We start from the raw sequence: 16220 nt of genomic DNA on the forward strand, positions 1-16220 counted from the left end.
GGGGGGGGGTGGAGGGATGGACAGCCAACTTCTCGCCGGGCTCTCTAACAAGTTCCGCTGGTCTGTTTGCTAAAGAAAAATTCCAGTGGGCGCATCCAACACATGGAACTCAAGTACAGAAATTATATTTATCCAGCCCACTGCCAGAGAGATCACATGCCCCGTGAGTCACTCCAGATGTGCTCAAAAACAGAGCCTCTGTGTGGAAGCCCGATCCCCCAATCCCAGAGAGACTTAGCTTAGGTACCAACTCCTGTCCCACCCAGGAGGCATCATCCGCCTCCACCCTGTGGAGCCAGGGAGAGGCCCTTGCTGTCCTTGTAGCCAAGGGCAGTAAGAACTCTGTCATCCCTCGGGGAAGAACTCAGGGCCCACCTGTAGCTCCCGGGGTCCCTCGGGGATAGGAGGTCAATTTTTCTCCCTTCTGGAAGATGCCCTGGAAGGCCTTGATGCTGCTGCTGCTGCTCTCCAGCACCCAGGCTACTGAGTGCCGCAGGTGGAACAGAGGTGAGTTGTTTTGATTCATGTGTTTCTCTGCTGCCCATTCATCTTTCTGCAATAGAATTGTGGATGTGAGTGGTGTCAGAGGGGGGAAGTAATCAGAAGCCCTGTTACTGCTTTGGAAACCAATTCCGCCAGTGCTCTCTGCTTCCTGGCATGCTCCTCCTTGGTAAAAAGGTGATGGAAAAATAACACTGGAAAAACGTCAAAGCAGCTGGTTTGGGAGCCTGATGTAGGTTGAGAACGCATGGGATTGTCCCTGCTGGCGAACCAGAAAGTTCTTGACTGCCTCAGGGAATGGGGACAGAGTCTCTCCAGATCCATGCTGGGACTGCCTGGACCCCTGAGAGACTAACCAAGTTCTGCTGCCTGTGTGAAGGAATGGTGGCCCCTGGGATGCTACCTGAGGGACTGAAACAGAGATTCTTGGCCACACCGGCCAAGAATGAGGCCTCCGGGCTGCTGTGGATGCATTTTTGCAGCCAGACAGAGCCGTCGGTGGCAGGTAAAAATGAAAGAATGTTTGTGGACACCCATCCAGTGTGTTTAGCTCCTGTGGGCCACCAAGGAAAGAAAAGGGTCTGTGCAAAAGTTTTCCTTTTGTGCTGACATCTCCTCCCTCAGGATGTCACTTCTCAGGACCAGGGTGGCATCCTCACTCTGTGCCCAGGCTCTGGCTGTGCTTGGCAGGCACTGGGAACATATCAAGCCAGCTAGTTTATCGCTATTGGGACGTGAAGAGCTGGGAATGCTCTCCACCCCATGCCAGTCTGAAGGGAAATGTTTCCACCGCCTGGAGTCAGCTGAGTTCACATTAGATCTGGAAAAACTGTGTTCCCGCAAATCAATCCAGAAGCTCTATAACACCCCAAATGGCATGAGGATTGGCATGGTGACACGGCTGTGCCCCTCCTTTTCAGATGCAAGGTCATGGAAGGAAAGAGTGGCCTGCGCTGTAGTTTCTACGATGGGAGAGAGGAGGCCATGGCACGTATCTTTTATTTGATCCTCCTTGTGCTTAACCCTGGTTATTAGGGACTAGCCAGGCCTCTGAATAGAGCTAAGGAGTCGAGTGTTGCTGAGATGTAAATAACAGACTCTTCTCACACACACACACACACACACACTCACACTCACTCACACACTCACACACTCACTCACACTCACTTACACACACATACTCACACGCTCACACACTCACATACTCACTCACTCGCCCACTCACACACCCACTCACACTCACACACTCACACTCACTCACACTCACTCACACTCACACACTCACTCACACACACACCTACCTGCTCATCATGCACACAATCACACTTGGAGGTGGAAAGCAGAGAGATCTTCCAATTGGATTCTGTCACTTACTCTTGCCACACCAGGAGCACAAGTTAATTTGCCTATTCAAAGGAGACAAAGGCATATACTCTTCTGAAGGCATAGACTGTCCAGAAGCCAAGAGACAACTGGACATGTGACAAGGCTGATAAACACGCCAGCTGCTTCTGGCAGGCTCCTAATTTCCCTGGCTGTACTTAGCAGGTGGCATCTTGACAGTCGCAAATCCTGCCTTCACAGGGCTGACTTGAGGGCCATATTCAAAGATATGCTTTGAAAACGATGAGACACTACCTGAGTGTCCGTGGCTACATCACTTTAAAAAATGATTCATTACTAAAAAGTTGAGGGTCTCAGCAGAGGTTTGATAGCAACATCTGAGGCTCTTTGCCGGCAGCCCTCAGGCTCTCTGAAGGATCAAGGCCAACACAAATGACCAAAAGGCCATTATGATATGAAGGGCTAAATTTATCGTTCAAGATTGTGTCCAGAGGCAACAAATGATATGGAGTCCTTCCAGGTTCCGTCACAAGTCTTCTGTGTAGTTGGTTTTTACTTTTCCTTCGTCTTAAGCACTTTTTTCTAATTACAAAAGGACACAATTCTTGTCACTTTTAGGTGGGCTCAGTTAATAGAGCGTTTTCCCATACAAGCATGAGGACCTAAGCTACCCCAAACTCTGTATAGAAAAGCTGGGTGTGGCCATCTGTGCTTGTAATCCTAGCGCACTGCATTGGGGCGGAGGCTGAAGCAGAGGGATCCCGGAGTTCACTGCCCACCATCCTAAGCCAACTAGTGAGTTCCCGGCCAAAGACATTCGGCCTCAAAGAAGATGGACAGCTCCTGAGGTGACATTCCCAAGGCTGTCCACACATGCATGCATGCGCACGTGCACACACACACACACACACACACACACACACACACACACACACACGGATTTCCCACAGGTATTGCCCCTTCTATCTTATCTTATGCCAACCCCCAACCACCACCCTGCCTTCAGTGAATTCCCTGAAATGAGTCTGAGGGAAGCCCTCCTCATAAGACTGTCTACTTCCCTCCTTCCCCCCCACATCCCTCCGCACCCGTCCAGACACCCCACTCCTCTATATAGAAAGAAACGCAAAAGGAGTCTGCCCACTGCCTTCTCCCGTTTCTCCCACCCTCTCCCTAAGAAGTGCTCTCCAGGATTCCCCCAGCGTAGATTTCACAGCACGCTCCAGGGTGGTCCATTCCACCCTCCCAGCATGATGAGCTCCCAATGACTCACCTGTGGTCACTGTGGTTAGCAGGGCCAACCTGAGGACACTGACCTACACACAGCCACAGCCTAGCGTCTTGTCAGAGCAATGTTTGAAGGGGGAGGACTTGCCTGACTTTAAAAAGAGAATATATATATATATATTATGTGTATATATATATACACATAATAACCAATAGGCATAGCCATATTGTAAATACATATTAATTATTCCTATTTCCTTACATTTATTTACTTGTGCAAGTGTACCACCGAGCACTTGTGGAGGTCAGAGGACAACTTGTAGGATCCAGTTCGCTCCTTCTGTGCCATGTACGTCCTGGGGACTGACCTCAAGTTGTCAGGCTTGGTGGCAGACGCCTTTCCTGCTGAGCCGTCATGCATGCCCCGCCTAAAGTATTTATTTGTGAAGCAGTTTTGTAAAGCAGCGAACCCTGAGGGTTGGGGGCATCCCGCCTTCAGACGTGTGTCCTTGCTCTTGGATGCTCTACCAGGTAAGAGCAATGGCTGGCGAGATCACTGCAGTGTCACCTAGCACCCACGCAGATGACCTTTTGCAGATAAGAAAAGCAGAGGGTCAGGGCAAGGGGGGACAAGCCCCGAATGACCCTGCTACAGGGCCATGCCCATCTGAGATCAGTCCTGCTACCCTGCTCACTTGGCATCATTTCATCCCCCTGCTGCGGAGCTTTCTAGTAAAGATAGCGCCTCTAACCCTGTCCCACGGGTACCTGGCACAGAGGCTATTACTGTGGCTTTCTCCGAACAGCACCAATTTTCCAAAAGGCTGGCCCAGGAGCCAAAAAAGTGAGCGACATCAGAATCTGGCAGAAGATCTTTCCTAAGCAAGAACATTTTCCCTTCCACACCCAGAATTGCTTCAAGGATTCATTCACAGTGGGGCTGTGCTTTGGCTCGGTGTGGTCTGCAGCCTGCAGTCTTTCTAGCAAGTCCTTTGGTGCAAGTGCTGTATATGGCTGCACGGGACTCCAAGGGAGCACTCCACACACAGGAATGGGAGCAGGAAAGGCAGAGAGATTTTTGAACCAGGATCACAGCAAGTCAGAGGTCAGACTCTGACCTGAACCAGCTTCCTCCTCAGGCGCCTTCTGGCTGCTCAGTGTGTCACAAAGTCTACACAGGATAAAGTGTGGGGAGATAGCAGCTTCCCTAACAAAGATAAAGGCAAAGCTGCTCCTTCTGAGCTGGAGCAGGAACCCCTAAGAGATAAGGGAGAAGAGTGTGCAGAGCAAAGTCAAGCCTTCTTCTTAGCTGAGACCAGACCCGAAACTCCAAGTGACGACAGTTACTCTCTTGCAAAGAGGAAGGGTTTTGTTTGTTTGTTTGTTTGCTTTTGTTTTGAATTCTTTTTTATTAATTCATTTTTCACATGCCAATCCCAGTTTCCCCCTCCCTCCTCTTCTCCAGCCCCCTCCCTCATATCCCCCCCACCCCTCCTCCCATCTGCTCCTTGGAGAAGGTAAGGCCTTCCCCCAGGAAGTCTATTAAGTTTGTTCCATCATCTCCTTGAGGCAGGACCAACAGGAAGGTTTTGGAAAGCACTCTACAAAGAACCAGCTCAGTGGCAGAGTGAGCAGTGTGTCTCTACAGTATCATTTACCCAGTCAACAAACAGCAGTGGGCACAACGCTAGTTACCAGGAGTACAGTGATAAACAATACAGACAGGTCCATTCCCTCGTGGAGCTGCCATTCTAGTGACTGGAGAGATGTACACCTGAATAAAGAAGATATGATTTGTTGGACAGCAGTAAAGAAAGGACAGAGGCTAGAGCGTGTGCAAAAGCTTACCATCCTAAATATGGGAGTCACAGAAAGACCCCACTGAAAAAAATCACAAACAACCTGAATGGGGAGGGAGTCTTGTGACCTCTGTGGAGCGTGGGGGCAGGTATTTCAGGCAGAAGAAACAGATAGGCAAAAGCCTTGAGACAAAGCTTGCCGGATGTGCTTAAAAAACAGTGAGGCTGTTGATGGCCAGAGCCATGTGAGCCAGGGAGATGGGAGATGCACGCAAATCCGATGGCGATTCTGATCTTGGAGCGCCTGGTACCATGTGAAGATTGTCCTCTGAAAGAAGTAGAGCCAGAGACGGTTCTGGGTGGAGTGACATCTGCAGGCCCTTGTTTCCACAGACTTACTTCAGATAGAGAGCTTAGAACAGATTAAGGGTGAGCCGGGGGACCGAGCTGGAGGCACCATTTGGGGAGATGCTCGGGGTTAGAAGACCAGGAAGCTACTGGGATGTGGCAAGATGCAGGCATGTTCCTGATGAATTGGGAAAGGACCATCACCAAAATTGAGTGATTAGTTGGATATGGGGTGTCAAAGAGAGGAAAAGCCAAAGATGGCAGCTGAGCCACTGAGGGAGCTGGAAAAGGCTGCGATTGATGCAGGAGATGTGTGCGAGCACACATGTGTGATCGTGTGAGCGTGTGCATGTGGTAGTTGAATAATAACGGTCCTGTAGGCTCATAGAGATTGGCACTATTGGAAGATGTGGCCTTGTTGATGTAGCTTCGTTGGAAAAAGTGTGTTAATAAGGGGTTGGCTTTGAGGCCTCAGAAGCTCAAAGAGGGCCTAGTGTGTCTCAGTGTCTTCCTGCTGCCTGCTGATCTGGATGTAGAATTCTCTGCTCCTTCTCTGCACCGTGTCTGCCTGCAATGCTTCCCACTATGATGATAAGGACTAAACCTAGGAACTGTAAACCAGTCCTCATTAAATGTTTTCCTACTTAAGAGTCAGGCAGTTGTAGTGCATCCCTTTAATCCCAGCACTTGGGAGGCAGAGGCAGGCGGATCTCTGTGAGTTCGAGGCCAGCCTGGTCTACAGATCGAGTTCCAGAACATGCCCCAAAGCTACACAGAGAAACCCTGTCTCAAAAACAAAATTAAAAATTAAAAAAAAAAAGAGTTGCTGTGGGCACAGTGTCTCTTCACAGCAGTGGAAAACCTGAGACAGTGTGTGTGGGAGAGAGCACGTGTGGCTGGGCCTGTCTGTAGTCATGGGGTGAGAGCGGAGGGTGTAAGTGGGAAGCAGGGCCTTAGCCCCAAGCTGGAGGTAAGGGGGAGGAGCCATTACAAATCACCAAAGGAAGCTCCAGGAGGAAAGGGCATCTACCTTGAATCCTAAAAGTTGCAGCATCAGTCCAGCGGTCAGTGTGGCCAGGAAAAGGGGGAAACACAAGACTGAGACCAGCATGTAACTTTGCAAGCAGACCAGGGAGCAGAAAGCACACCTGAGGCGAGGGGAAAGCAGAAACACGTGGAAGACACAGCGTGCATTTCCGTGGAAGACACAGTGTGTGTTTACGTGGAAGACACAGCATGCGTGAAGACACAGCATGCATTTACTCGGAAGACACAGTCGTGTGTTTACATGGGAGACACAGGGTGCGTTTACGTGGAAGACACAGCGTGCGTTTACGTGGAAGACACAGCCATGCGTTTACAGATCCCTGTAAGATCCAGTGGAGAGGGGGAGGTGGGTGGTGGGGGGAAGAAAAGCTTGAATCTCTGGCTCTGCGTCTTCACAGAGGCTTGGTGCACACATGGAGATTGTGGCTCACAAGACCGTAGAAGGTGTGTGTGTGTGTGTGTGTGTGTGTGTGTGTGTGTGTGTGTGTGTGTGTGTACAAGGAGCAGGTGACCGGCATGAGGGAAGAGCTGAAGGCCGGAAGAAGTTGTCTGAGAAAGTGTGAGCATGGGAGGAGACAGGAAACCCAGGGACTGCCAGGCAGCAGTTAAGGGTCTATGTGAGGGGATGACTGAGGCTGTAAAATACAGCTACGTAAAGTGAGAAGAAGAGCTACAGGCAATTGATGATTCAGGGGCAGGGAGATTCGGTCTTCTCCTAGGATGAGATCCCCACCCCCAGGAGGTTAGCAGGCCCCAGGAGGCCAACTTTAAACACTTATGAGCAACACTAAATGAATCCAGCAGGTTGTGTTTACAAATTTATGTATATACATGTATGTGTATACACACACATATATACATATAAAACTTATGATTAAAGACTAAGAGACCATGAATTTGAGAAGGCATCAAGGGGAACATGGGAGGAGACGGATGGAGGAGGGGAAGAGGTGCTGATGCAAATACAGTGCTCGTGTGAAATTCTCAAGAACTAAATTAAAAAAATAAGGATGTTCCCAAGAGCTGGGGAGTGGAGTTTCTCTCAGATCCTAGCTTGAGTCAGTCTCCTCCATCTTTTCACACAGGTATAAAAGAAAAGCCATAAAAAGGACAGCGGGGAGATGGTCAGAGGGTAAGGTGTTTGCTGGGCAAGCATGAGGACCTGAGTTCAAATTCTCAGCACCCATGTAAAAGCCAGGCATGGCAGCATGAACCTGTAACCCCAGAGCTATGGTATGGGGACAACAGGACCCGTGGGGCTCCCTGGCCAGCCAATCTAGCTAGAACAGAAGCCCCAGGTTCAGTGGGAGACCCTGTCTCAAAATACAAAGCTGAGGAGCTGACTAAGGGAGATATCCGAATGTCAACCTCTGGTCCCCACCTCGTGCCCCTGCAAGCAAGTGCACCATCACACATACGTGTACACACATGCACACACACCAACACACAGAAATAGCTCACTCCTTGATCTATCCAGGTATCCATGTTTCGTCCCCTACAAAGAAGAAGACAGGGACAAAATTCACATCCCCCTGGGACCCTCACCTGCTGCTTCCAGGCAACAGGCACGCAGAAGCACAAAACCTCATTCACCCCAGGCCTGAGGAACTTGTGACAAGCTACTGCCTAGGCCACATCAGCAGAGCCGCACCCAGCCACAGCAGGAGATTCCAAGGGTAGACTTTTCAGGAAGGGCCTTTAAAGCTGAGGTAGGCTTTTATCACTTCTGGTGGAAATCCCTCTGGAGCGCTTTACACTGCTCCTGCCCTCCTTAGCACATCTAACAGAACTTAGTGCACAGAACACAGTCTGACCAAGCAGCAGAGTAACCACCAAGGACTATGAAGAGTATAGTTCACAGCTTCGGAGGGCCACCCACACAGTCGTCTGGTTTTCACAAGTCTTTCTCTGGTTTCCTAAAGGTCACAACCCTTTCCTACCCGTAAGCTTATCAGTCGTCTGTGACTGGTGTCTGGGCTGAGCCGGTGGCAGGGGCTGCTTGACCCAGTCCTAAAGAACTGGGGTTTCCCGTAATCGTTCCGTGGTCAACAGTTTTCGGTCTTCTCCTTCACGCCTCCCTCAGTTCCGAGGGTTTTGGATCCTGCATCCCACCAGGAACCCACCCACCTTCCTCCAGCTTCCAAATGTGTCCCTGGCCTTGGCTGGGCCACAAATGCATTGCTAAATCATCTAGTCCTTGCAGGAAGCTCTGAGCTCGGCCACGTGGCCCCCGTAGAGCCCAGTGTCAAGGTCTTACAGCAGCCTCCTTCCTTTCCTTTGCCATCTGTGCGAAGATCCTTGGCATTTCTACGTCAGATGCCTGGCTTAGCCGAAGTCTCTGCTCACGAGGCTGCAATGCAGCACTTACACACAGACTGCTTTAGGCACTCAGAAGCGCAGTGTGTCAGGCAACAGTTTTAGGGACTCCCTTGTGGAATTAGGGAACTCTTATTTGCTTGATTTTTTTTTCTATTTTGCCTCATCTGCTTTGCTTTAACCTAAATTTCCTAGTAAAAACGTAGCCCAGGTTGATAAATGTTTTTCCAGTTTCTCGAACGGTTCTGATGAGTTGCTGGTCTGACGTGCCTGGGAGCTCTCCGAGACACAAGACAATCCTGTCACCTCCCCGCTCCTGTGTCCATCCACTTTCAAGATGCACTTAAGGGCTTCCCACGGGTTAAGTCTAGAGGGGTGGCCAAAGCATGTGTCAGTCCCACAAGTCAGTCTCTTGTCTCTTCCAGCTGCGCTGTTCCCTGCTGCCCACCGGCCAAAGAGGTCCTTGGCACTGCCATTGAATCCAGTCCTGCAGACCTCCCTGCAGGACGTGGAACTCCTCTATGAGGTAAGCAGAGGGAAAACCATCGGCCTACGTCACCCAAAGGCATGTGTCTTCTCTCCTTTTCTGAGAAATGGTCGGCCTGGGCCCGTGGACTTGAATGATCTGTGCTGTAGCAGGGAATAGCCCAGGCTCATTCCTGGAGGGGATGAAATCTGGCCTAAGTCAACGTAAGGGACTCCTGGGACCACTTCACCTTTCCCACGCATCCTGACAGAAATGGCGGTATTCAGAATTCAGTCCAGGCATAAGGAAAGGTGGGATTTGTTCCATAGGAGCCACTACCACACTGAGGCAAACTCTCCAGACATCACTCATCAGTAGTATCCTGACAAAGCCACACTGGGACCCAGGCATTGTCATGCCTCTGAGGCTTTGCCTGCTGTGTGGAGATGCTGGCTGGCTGCCCCACTAGCCCACCTAAGCTCCTAGAAGCCTGCACTACCAGACAGGCTCTCTTCTTCCGCTTACAGCTGCTTCCCTGAGACCCCCCCCCCCCCCCGCCTCTAAACCACCAGGTGAGTTTCTTGAGCTTACTCGGTCCAGGTCAGCGCTGGAGGCTTTAACTTCAAAGTCTGAACTTCGGTCCATTTGCCAAGAGTCTCTGAGCCCAAATCTTAACTGTTACATGGAGCTTAAGTGTGATACCCAAAAGTCCATTCCAGCTTTGACCCCTGTGACACAGTGAAGCCAGGGAGGAGATTTCCAAACACTGCCCTGAGCAGCAAGCTGCCATGCACAGCCTCTACCAAGCCTTAAAAATGGGAGTCACAAATCAATGGTTGAGAAAAACAATAGTATCGTGGAAGGCACAGGAGGACAGAGAGATGACAGATAGTGTCGTGGAAGGCAGGGGAGAGCAGAGGGAGAGGAGGACACTTAAGATGTGGAGTCTTTCCATTCTTGGAGCATTTACTAGATTCCTCATGGAACAGGGCAGGGATGGAGATGACACAGCCCCTATTCTTGTGAGCCAGCTGAGATAAGACATCTCTGTAGCCCAACACCCCCGGCGCAACCCCTGAAGTCTTGAAATTCCCAACTTCTGGTTACAGTTGTATCTGTGATGGTCAGTCTAGGCTTCAGAAGGTCTCCAGTGGGTAAGAGGGAGAAGAGAAGATGGGATCAATTAACTAAACGATGACATTGACACCAGGCCCCGTGTCACGTGTGTCCATATTTGTCTTGCCTGCTTCTCGTGCTGTCCCAATGGAGCAGATGCTGTAAGTGACCATTTTACAGAAAAGAAAAGTAAGGCTCAGAGAAGCCAATGAGGAAGATCCGAGCAGGGGCGCAGGTCCCTTGGATTCTAAGCTCTTCCTATGGCTGCCTCGATACATGGGGATAGTGGCCCTTACTCTGTCTTCAGCAATGCCTGGCTCTGTGTTTTTCCTTATCCCATCTTTCTCCACAGCTCTTGCTGGCGGAAATCGAGATCAGCCCGGACCTGAAGATCTCCATCAAGGATGAGGAGCTGGCTTCACTGAGGAAGGCTTTGAACTTCCACTCGATCTGCAATAATATAATCCCCAAGCACATCCCAGATATCCGCAGGCTGAGCACAAGCCTGGCCAACTACCCTGGAATCCTCAAGAAAGAAGACTTTGAAAGGACAGCACTGACCCTGGCTTATGCGGCCTACAGAACAGCCTTGTCTGAAGGGTACCAGAAGGACATCTGGGCCCAGTCCCTCGTTAGCCTTTTCCAGGCCCTGAGGCATGACTTGATGCGGTCCTCAGGCCCTGGCATGTCTTCCTGAGAGACTGGCCCATGCCAGGACCGTGAAGCAGGGACAAACACACACAGTCTTCCAGAACATTCATCTGCTACTCTGCTTACAGAGACCATGAAGACAGTATGTACTGCCCACACAGAATAACAAAGATAAATGAGTCATCCTAATACTCTTTCATTTCTTGTTTTTCTGACACACATCTCTGAACTATGATATGATGTTACCTAAGCTAAAAGAAAGGGCTAGATCGGGATTTCAAGATACGTCCAGAGACCAACTGGTCTACTTGGTAATGAATATAAGTCTAAGATACACTTACACACACACACACACACACACACACACACACACACACACACAGAAGTACAGACTGCAGTCTGGGCATGGCGGGAAGATGGTGGACAGATTCCTTCGGTTCTAAGGGACCTGTGTTAAATGAACACTTTCTGGCAGGTTCTACGATAAATATTAAAAGGGCAGAGATACATTCAAATAAATACATCGTTAGCCAGGAAAGGCAAACTTTGTTTTCCTCGAAGCCATGGAGAAGAAATCAGTCAAAAAGCCAGTAATGTGGTGACCAAATGACTTGACTCATCTTTTCTGAAGTTGCTCTGAGACAGAAGAAACAGGAACGGCCCATGGAAGTTCCGGGAGTCCATCCACGCCCTGCCGTTTGAACATGGAAGCCAAGCTACAGCACATAGCGCCCTCCTAGTCAAAGAGGTGGCGACGCCATACTCGTCTGTCCTGAGATGCTACAGTCTTGTCAGAGATTTGGGTGCTCCTGATAAAAATCACTTTCAGATGACTTGTGGTTTACTTTCAAATGCTGAACTTTTCGTTTTCAAAATGCTGGTTCAATATCTACTCATTATTTATATTAAATAATCACTGGTCGATATTTAAATGATATGTATGCAATGTCTTCCACCCTTGTTTGATATCTAAACTACTTAGGACAGTCTGCTAAAGGAGGCAGACAACTCTCAGGTCCCCTCTACTCATGACATGACAGCAGCCATCTGGCAACTGTGGGGTTCTACAGGGAAAGTCCTGTGTCTGGGGAGTCCCTGTCCCCTTCCATCTCACACACAAGATCCAGGCAAGCTCTGTCCATCCTGTGTGGGGTCCTGGGCTATCCTCTGTCACCTGACATTCAGGTCATTAAAGTGCACTTTTCACCGTTACCCATACACTTACCCCTGACAGCTATCCTTCTTGAGTGGCCTGGTCCCACATAAGCCAGGTTTCGTAACACCCTGTGCTGACACATAGTTGATGACCTGTGTGGGGACTGAAGGCTTTGCCCCAGCGCAAAGACCTAGCTTCCTTCTCTTCTGGGCTCCAACTGGATTCTGGGACCTACACTGCAGAGTCTGATATTTGAGTGAGGGCATCTGCTGGGCCACATTCTGGAAATGGTATTTTACAATCTCCTCTGAAGCATGATGAGTTTGGACTTCCCCTAAGTCTTCCAGGTGAGCTTTGCCTGCATGTTCTAGCTGCATGATCTCTCTGCAGAAAGGCCAGCGTGCCGGAAGAAGGTGCCTCCCAAGAACAAGCATGGCGTTTCGTCCTCAAAGTCTCCTGCTCAGAACAGTAGCCCAAACGGTTTCCAATGCTGCCTTCCTCCCGATCTCCCTCTCTCCCTCTCTCCCCTCCCTCTCTCTCCTCTGTGTGTGTGTGTGTGTGTGCATGTGTGCGTGAGCACGCACATGCACAGTGTGTGTATATGGGAGGGAATGAACACAGAGGTCAGAGGAGAGTGTCAGGTGTCCTGCTTCTATCCCTCCCTCCCTCCCTCCCTCCCTCCCTCCCTCCCTCCCTCCCTCCCTCTCTCTCTCTCTCTCTCTCTCTCTCTCTCTCTCTCTCTCTCTCTCTGCTTTATTCCCTTGGGACAAGGTCTCTCACTGAACTTAGGCCAGGTTGGCTACCAGAATCTCCAGCCTTCAGTGCTGGAGTTACTGGGGTTCATGGCCACATCCAGATTTTAACATGGGTGCTGGGGATTTGAACTCAAGTCTTCATGCTTGCCCAGTAAGTGTTCTTACCCACTGAGCTATCCCCCAGCCCTGATGCTGCTTTTACTTATTTTTCCACGTTTGCACATTACATGTTCTATGACAGTCCATTGCTCTGCTTGCCTCTTTTTCTGTTATACTTGGGTCCAGTTATGAATACTTTGGAGGGTTTTCTATGTTTCTATCCCCTCTCCTCCCCTCTCAATATTCCACCCCACCCATACTTTCCCTTTGCCTCCTTCAGCTATAACAAAAGTCAGCATGCAGACATGCCTGGATTTTGCAGAAATGAACCCGTAATTCATGGCTGACCTTTACTCTGTGTAGTTTCCTGGAAGTGAAGTGGGCAGGAGACCAGCGATACCTCAGCTCCTAGATACTGTGCAAAACCCTCAGAGCAGCTTTGCCCCCACCCTGAGTCTGCACCAGATTCCTTCTTGTACTCAGGTGTCCGGTGGAAGACCCCACCTTTGCGTTGGCTGCCTACCATGCTGTAAGAGCAGCAACTTACGGGGAAGGGGAACTAGAGATACATAAGGAGGAAAAACCATCAGTTGGTGAGTGAAGCCGCTCTGATGACAAGTGGGCTAGGCACCAATCCATGAGTATGGCAGAATATCATTAGGAATCATTTCGTTAACATTTTCTTACCAGTGATGTTTGGTTATATCCTGGGTCTCTGGGCTACCAGGCGGTGTCAGGGGTAGGCTCCCACTCGTGGCATGGGTCTCAAGCTGGACCAGCCATTGATTGGCTACTCGCATAATTTCTGTGTCACCTTTACTCCAGCATCTCCTGTAGGCAGGGCAAATTGTAGATCAACAGTTATGTGGCTGGTTCAGGGTCCCAATCCCTCCAGCGGAAGTCTTGCCTGGCATAACTAGTTTCTTAGACATCAGTCTAGTCTGAATGAATTCAGATCAATTTTATACACAAAAAGTTTATAACACTGACTTCATTGATACATTAAATCAAATATCATGTCCAACAAAGTAACCCCTCCCCCCAAAATAACAACCCCGCAGTTGGCTCAGTGAATGACAGAGGAGAGAGGTTAAAAACACACCTTCCTGTTTGCTCGTCCTACACATGACAATCATATGTGCTCACAGAGTTTTGGGGCATGAAATTTGCTGGGGAGACCTGCGTATCATCTCCACACTGTCTGGAAGCTTCTTGTGCAGTTGGGACGCTCACAGCCCTCTGCATCTCTGGCGTTACAATGACAAACCTATCACAGCTGATGCTGTGTTGCTCAGTCGCCTCACCTGAATCTAACGAAGGAGTCACCCCTGGAATCGCCCCGTCAAACGAATGTCACCAGGTGAACTAGTATGAAACATAATGCCAGCTAAGTGACTTTGTAATGCCACCTGCTTTCCTAGCCTGTCTTCATATATTGCAATCCTCCTTTCTTTGTAGTTAAAAACACACACAACATGAACTTGCCATCAGAGCTGTGTTGACGTATCCAAACTTTCACGTATCTGCACAGTGCCTTCTTAGTCTTCTTTTCTTTCATTTTGTTTTGTTTTTTTGGTGAAGGTGCAAGGTTCAGACCCAGGGCCACCTGCCCACTGAGCAAGCGCTCTGCCACTGAGTCACGTTAGCAGCCTACACATTGATGTGTGACCGCCCGCCCTCTTGAAAGGTTTCCATCTTGAGGAGCTTTGAACAACTCTCTTCCCGTTTCTCCCCACATCTTGGCTACTGTTCTACTTTTCATGAGAGATTGACCACTTTAGCAGGGGGTGGGGGTCTCACACCTGTATTCTCAGCACTCAGGAGGCTGCTATAGGAGGATCCCCATGAGTTGGAGGTCAGCCTGAGCTGCATAGTGAGTTCTAATCCATCCTGGCCTAGAGAATGAGACTCTGTCTCAAAAATGCAAAACAAATATTTTGAGAGCTTGACTACTTTGGATACCTTCTTCATGTACTCCTGTACTCCTTATTCTGGGAAATGTTTTCTTCATGTGGGATAGGCCAGGGGAACTGCTGGCCCTAATGTGCAACTTACCTTGCTTCATTTTATTCAACAAATTTCACCTGTGCTGTAATGCAAGTGTCCCGATTGAGTTACTAAACTCACTGGAATCTTTGTCACCTCAGATTATCTCATGGAGGAATTTGAAGCGGCTCCCGGGTTTGACAGATCTTGATTTCTACAGCTGTTCATTATTATCCAATCCCTCTCATCCCTGTAAGCAAAACATCACAAGCATGTGGTCTTGTTTATTCTGCATTTCCAAACTGTCACAAAAATGAGGCAAGGATGGAGTAGATGAACTAGCCCGTCTTTGACATGCTGGTAGAGATGGTCCATCAGACATCGTGCATTAGCTAGATGACTTCAAAGATCTGCCAGTAGTTTCACTGGCCCTGCAAATCAAGGAGAACTGGTTTTGTGGGGCCACTTCTCTGGGCACTCTACTTTGAGTCCAGGGATCACTTCAACGGGCTTGGCTACAGAGCTCACAAGGTGCTCAAATCCTATGAATGCCCACAAGCCCTGGCTCTGCATCTCCCAGATCAAGGGGATCTGGCCAAGGACCATCTAGTAGAAGAGGTTAGGGTCTTTTCTTTCTCTTTTTCATCTTGTTCCAAATCCACATGTCCTTTCTGAACATTGAAAAAAATATATAAAAAGAGGCTAATCTTTTGTCCAAATCTGTAAGCAGGAGAAATTCCGGTTCTAACTACTGATGACCCTTGCCCCATCAACCAGCATGGCCCTGCATTCTGTCTCTACCCTGTGTCTCCATCAAGGAAGTCTGCCTGCTTCCTTTCTTGGTAAAGAGCCTCAGAGAGCTTCATGAGCACCCACTCAGACTGGCATCTAGACTCTTCCAGAACAGAGGGGAGCCTCCCCTCTTCTCAAGCATCCCAGGGTGTTTCCTCCAGGCTTGTTCTTCCTGCTGGCTCTGACCTTTCTAACCCCCAAGTGTCCAAGAAGCAAAGTTTGCCTGAGGGGAAGTCTTAATACTGTTCAGTTCAGAACCAATGTCCATATTCTCCTGCCCCAAATGTGTCTTCTCCCCCAGGTGGTGAGCAAGTGATTCTCCGGGGAAAGCTGGGTCCCATGCTTGGAAACAGCACCGCCGTGCTTGGGGAGGTGGGATTACGCTCAGGGTGCTGACCAACATCCAGCCCCTGGGATGTTTGAGAAATGGAAAAACAAGCTTCGAAAGCCGCCTGGGTTCTGCCAAATCAGCAGGCCCCTGCTGTGACCAATCAAGGGCTGCCTTCACATGCGACATTGGCTCATTCTTTTCAACTTGCTGATAGGCTTTGAGGAATGGGCGGAACAACTGGCCTGTGCCTGCTTCCCATTGGTGCAGGAAAGTTGAAGGTGGACCT

General features: G+C 49.5%; 1 protein-coding gene across 1 annotated transcript; it reads left to right on the plus strand.

The window, feature by feature from the left end:
• The first annotated feature begins 187 nt into the window (after positions 1-187).
• Fam180a (family with sequence similarity 180 member A) lies at positions 188-11747 on the plus strand. Its single transcript, XM_005082401.4, has 3 exons — positions 188-507; positions 9008-9108; positions 10517-11747. Exons 1-3 carry the CDS (start codon positions 432-434, stop codon positions 10859-10861), a joined length of 522 nt encoding a protein of 173 aa, XP_005082458.1. The 5' UTR covers positions 188-431; the 3' UTR covers positions 10862-11747.
• Positions 11748-16220: the final 4473 nt, after the last annotated feature.

The sequence above is a fragment of the Mesocricetus auratus genome, unplaced genomic scaffold, assembly GCF_017639785.1.
Source record: "Mesocricetus auratus isolate SY011 unplaced genomic scaffold, BCM_Maur_2.0 Super-Scaffold_100019, whole genome shotgun sequence".
Lineage (NCBI taxonomy): Eukaryota > Metazoa > Chordata > Mammalia > Rodentia > Cricetidae > Mesocricetus > Mesocricetus auratus.

What these genes read in the sequence shown, in the direction of transcription:
- Fam180a (XM_005082401.4), top strand. Translation starts at nt 432, where the DNA reads ATGCCCTGGAAGGCCTTGATGCTGCTGCTGCTGCTCTCCAGCACCCAG. An exon ending in GTGCCGCAGGTGGAACAGAG is followed by an intron (nt 508 to 9,007) that starts GTGAGTTGTTTT and finishes TGTCTCTTCCAG; the next exon opens with CTGCGCTGTTCCCTGCTGCC. An exon ending in ACGTGGAACTCCTCTATGAG is followed by an intron (nt 9,109 to 10,516) that starts GTAAGCAGAGGG and finishes CTTTCTCCACAG; the next exon opens with CTCTTGCTGGCGGAAATCGA.